The 4,384-nt window shown below is 39.0% G+C and overlaps 1 protein-coding gene across 1 annotated transcript; it reads left to right on the top strand.

The window, feature by feature from the left end:
• The first annotated feature begins 464 nt into the window (after positions 1-464).
• Positions 465-1,298, top strand: LOC131619945 (uncharacterized). The gene is made up of 3 exons (XM_058890983.1): positions 465-701; positions 813-934; positions 1,019-1,298. Exons 1-3 carry the CDS (start codon positions 465-467, stop codon positions 1,296-1,298), a joined length of 639 nt encoding a protein of 212 aa, XP_058746966.1.
• The last annotated feature ends 3,086 nt before the right edge of the window (positions 1,299-4,384 follow it).

Here is a 4,384-nt window from a genome sequence, read left to right as displayed (position 1 = left end):
GACTACTCAATGGCTACATTTAAAGCTTACAATTTGTAAGTTCTCACAAACTTAAATTGTAGCATTGAAATTCATATTAGGGTTGTTAAAAATTAAGAAAATTATATAGGGTTAAGATATTATTAGTCTCTGAGGTTGTTTAGATAGAAAAAATTCTGATTTTGAAGCATTTAGGGGAAAAAAATGGGGTTTCTGCAAAAATGGAGTCGTAGGTGTTTTCGGAAGTGCATTTCCGAAAACACCTCTCAGACCAGTTTCAGAAATGCACTTCTGAACTGGACTCAGAATTGTTTATTTTATTTTCTTGATTGTTTCGCCTTCTAACATATTTCAATTTTATCAGGAAAATGTCAGGAAATCCCGCACGACTCCGACAGGGTAAGGATACCCAGACCACATTGGCTCGACGCGAGCGGGCCTCACAATTGGCATTGACACTGGGACGGGGTCGAGTACCCGTCCAGATGGATGAGGCTGGTTTCTCATCTGGATCGAGGATTCGGTTGGCTCGGGTGTCTTCTTCTCGTCAGGAGGAGGTACAGGAGGATGAGGAGGAAGTGAGACACGAGGATGAGGAGATACTTGATGCTGACCCTCCGCACGGGGAGGAGGGGGAGGAAGGCTACCCGGGAGGGCCTATGGACACTTCCTTGTTGATTTACTACCACGACCTAGTCGCTCGACGTGTCTTGGAGGGAGAGGTATTTTTTTTAATTACACTTTATAATTTAACCGTTTTTTATTTTTTTTATTCCACTTTCTCCTAATGGTATAACTAACAATCTTTTTTGTTTTTGTTTTTGTTGTAACAGGAAAGGCCGACGATAAAATCCGTGAACCACACGCGGAATATTTTTTATCTATTTAAACCAGAGGCCCAGTGGTTTAATGATGTGGTAGTTAGTTCCGGGCTCGGCGGATTGTGCATGACCGGGTATACCACTATCAGCCACGGCATGCAGGGGGCTTTCATGGAGCAGTGACACAAGGACATGTCTTCTTTCCACTTTCCTGTTAGGGAGTTGACAATCACCTTGCACGATGTCCAGTGTCTGCTCCACCTGCCAATTAGAGGGAGCCTGCTGAACCATTCCCGGATACAAAGGGTCGAGGCGATTGAGTGGATGGTAGACTATTTGGGTATGGATCCAAACATGGGTGATTATGAGTGTCGGGAGACAAGTGGGGCCCATATTCGGTTCTCCAGATTGAGAGAGTTGTATGAGAACCACTTGGTGGCGGCGGCGGAGTCCGAGCAGGAGAGTGACGGGCTTTTTACAAAGTATCACCGTGCCTGAGCTCTGCGGTGCTGGTTCATGTTCTCGGTAGGCAGTGCACTCTTTGTGGACAAGAGTGCAACCTACGTCGACATGACATATCTCCGCTACTTTATGGACCTGACTACCATTGACCAGTGGAATTGGGGGTCAGCTATTCTGGTATACCTATACCAGAAACTGAATGAAGCCTCTAACTAGAGGACCAGGCAGTTGAATGGATCTTCCACACTCCTGACGGTACGTTTATTTTTAATTATTTCACATTTATTTATGGTTCATATTTATTTTTAACATATTATCGTATTTGTGTTTCAGGGTTGGATCATCTTGTACTTCCCCGCATCCACAACTTCGCCATTGATTTTGCGTACACTAACGCCTTGCTCAGAGCCGCCCGATACGTTCTCTAAAGGGGGAACAACGTAGTGCCATCATATTGCGTGTACCTCGACCGCACAACTCACGATGATATCCGTTGGACGCCGTTCACCGACTACCGTTTTGTTGTCCCATTCGACCGCATTGCGTTATACTCTGGATGGTTGGCATGCAGGACCAACACCATGGTGAGGTATCTGCCAGAGCGGTGCATGAGGCAGTTTGCACGTGTGCAGATGATACCGAGGTCACCGTTTGAGGCTGCTCCCGACAGAGTTACCCGAGCGAAGCTCACTGCTATTTGAAGACTGGGCACATCATTTGGTTCCGGAGGAGTTTAGCGTATGCAGGCCACCCAGGAGTGGCATTGTGTATAGGGGTATGTGACATGGTTCTATCGGGTGTCACATCCTCTGATGACACCCGACGCTCCCGGAGATCCACCTAGGCCAGCACACGAGGAGATCTTGGAGAGCCAGCAGGCCGAGGATGGCCATGCCACCGAGGTATCATCGAGCACGACGGTACAGAGGCAGTTGCCATCGTGGAGAGGATGGTCGTGACGCGTCCGGTGCGGCGGCATATACGAGGCAGAGGAGGTCCCAGGGAGTTAGGGTTACGCATTCTCAGTAGCAGTTGCCTATTTATTTTTTATTGTTGACTTTTTTGTATTCGAGTTACATTTTTTGACATTTACGTACACTATTAGTTGTATATATAATATCAGTTTTTTATTTCAATTTGCATGTTATATTTAGTTTATATCAAGCATTGTCGTTTAATTTAAAATACGGGACTAACCATTGTTTAGAAAACAAAAAAAAATAACTTGATGCATATTTCGGAGATGCATCTCCGAAAACACCCAAAAATGTGAAAATGGTGTTTTTGGAGATGCATCTCGAAAAACAACTCTAAATTGATGTTTTCGGAGATGTATCTCCGAAATCTGGAAAAATTTTAAAAAAAATACTTCAGAGATGCATCTCCAAAGCAGAGGTATTTTGGATTTTTAGCAAAGACTTTTCCTCTAAGGAGGTCTACAAAGAAATTGTCATAAAAAATTCTCATTTCTTATGTAAAGAAGTCAACGATTGAAGCCTTTTCTGTCTTTAGGTCCAAATCAAGAGTCAAGGCCTGGTTAGCTCCCTCCCTTAAACTTGTGGGCTTTATTTCATAGGCCAATATAACGTTAATCAAAGGAGTAATCTACTATACACACCCTACATGTTGAGTCGGGCTTAGTCGACTGTGACTAAATATTTCTTTAACAATTTTTTAATTTTTTTGTTTGTGTAGAAAAATGTAGATTTTTCTTTAAAAAAACATATAAAAACTTTTAAAATATGTAGATTATATTTATAGGAAAATTAAAAAATAGAATAAATTTTTACATATATAGATTTTTTTTTTTAAATTGATTTGACTCCTGTTAAACCTGGGATAAGTTGTGGTGCATTCAAAATGATAATTTTTCATTTGTGTGAAAAATATGTATTATTTTTAACAGAAAAATGATAAACCTTATTTAAAAAAATGCTGCAACTTACTTTAAAAATACATTAATTATTTTGAATTTAGCCACGGTTAACTGTGACTAAATGTTATTCTTTTTTCTAATATCAAATATTTCTTGTAGTGTAATTTTGTTTTACAATTTAGAGAATAGAATAAATTTAAAGTTTTGTGAAGCTGTAGGAGTGAGAGGTAATTGTGTTGCATATCTTATAAATTGCTCTAATAAAATACGGTGCCTATTTATATTTTCAAATGACATAATGATTTCGAAAGAAGAAAAAGTCACATAATGATTGAATATAATAAGATTGTATGTGTACTGTTTCTTTACATACATACAAATTGATTACACCTCTCTGTCTCGTAAGGTTAATATATTATGGACTGAATTAGATTTGGTAAAACTTTTCTCTTTTATATTTTTGAGTTAAATAAGATTGTGATTTTCATAAATATATCATATTTTGTTTTTAGTTTTTAAAATATTCTTTTTTTGAATTATCTTCATTATGAAGTTTTTCGTCTATAGTATTTATCTATTCAATTATCTTCTATTGACATAAGGTAACATGGCTTGTCCTGTGAAAGATTTTTTTACTTAACATGTAGAAATACGTCATAAAATTCTAAGTAATGAAAAGAAATAAAATATATGTCGAGATTGGAAAAATCAAAAAGCTGTAAAAGAACCCATGAGGTCGTCAAAAGTTGTAAAAATCTCAGGTAGTCATACAACAGGGGTTGACGATGGTGGCAAGAGACGACCACTACAATTAAATGGAATGCGGCGGCACTGAGATCAAAGCGCCAAGCGGGACAATCGAAAGCGGAGGACAACCGTGTTATAATCATGGTGACGACAGTAGTTAGGGCGTAGGAAGCGCCGCCAATGCCACAAGGCGGAGATCTTGATAATATTAAAATGGAGATTGATGATGGCGACAAGGATATACTCTTGTTGAGACCATTACCCAGATATTTTAAACACTTCAAGGATGTCTTTCTCTATGGTAACAAATATATTATTACTTTAGATGAAGTTCAGACAACTGTGAGATCCTAAGAATTTTCAAAGGTAAAAGATTTGAAGATTAAAGATAGTTATGAAGACTTGAGTGTCCCAAGAGAAGGAGGTGAGTATAGAGGGATGTACAAATCAAAGAGGCTTAACAAGTCAAAGATAAAATGTTTCACTTGTCAAAAAACTA

This window comes from Vicia villosa, linkage group LG7 (assembly GCF_029867415.1).
Source record: "Vicia villosa cultivar HV-30 ecotype Madison, WI linkage group LG7, Vvil1.0, whole genome shotgun sequence".
NCBI classification, from domain to species: Eukaryota; Viridiplantae; Streptophyta; class Magnoliopsida; order Fabales; family Fabaceae; genus Vicia; species Vicia villosa.
The sequence above is the reverse complement of the archived record's forward strand: the minus strand, read 5'-3'. Positions and strand labels throughout refer to the sequence as shown.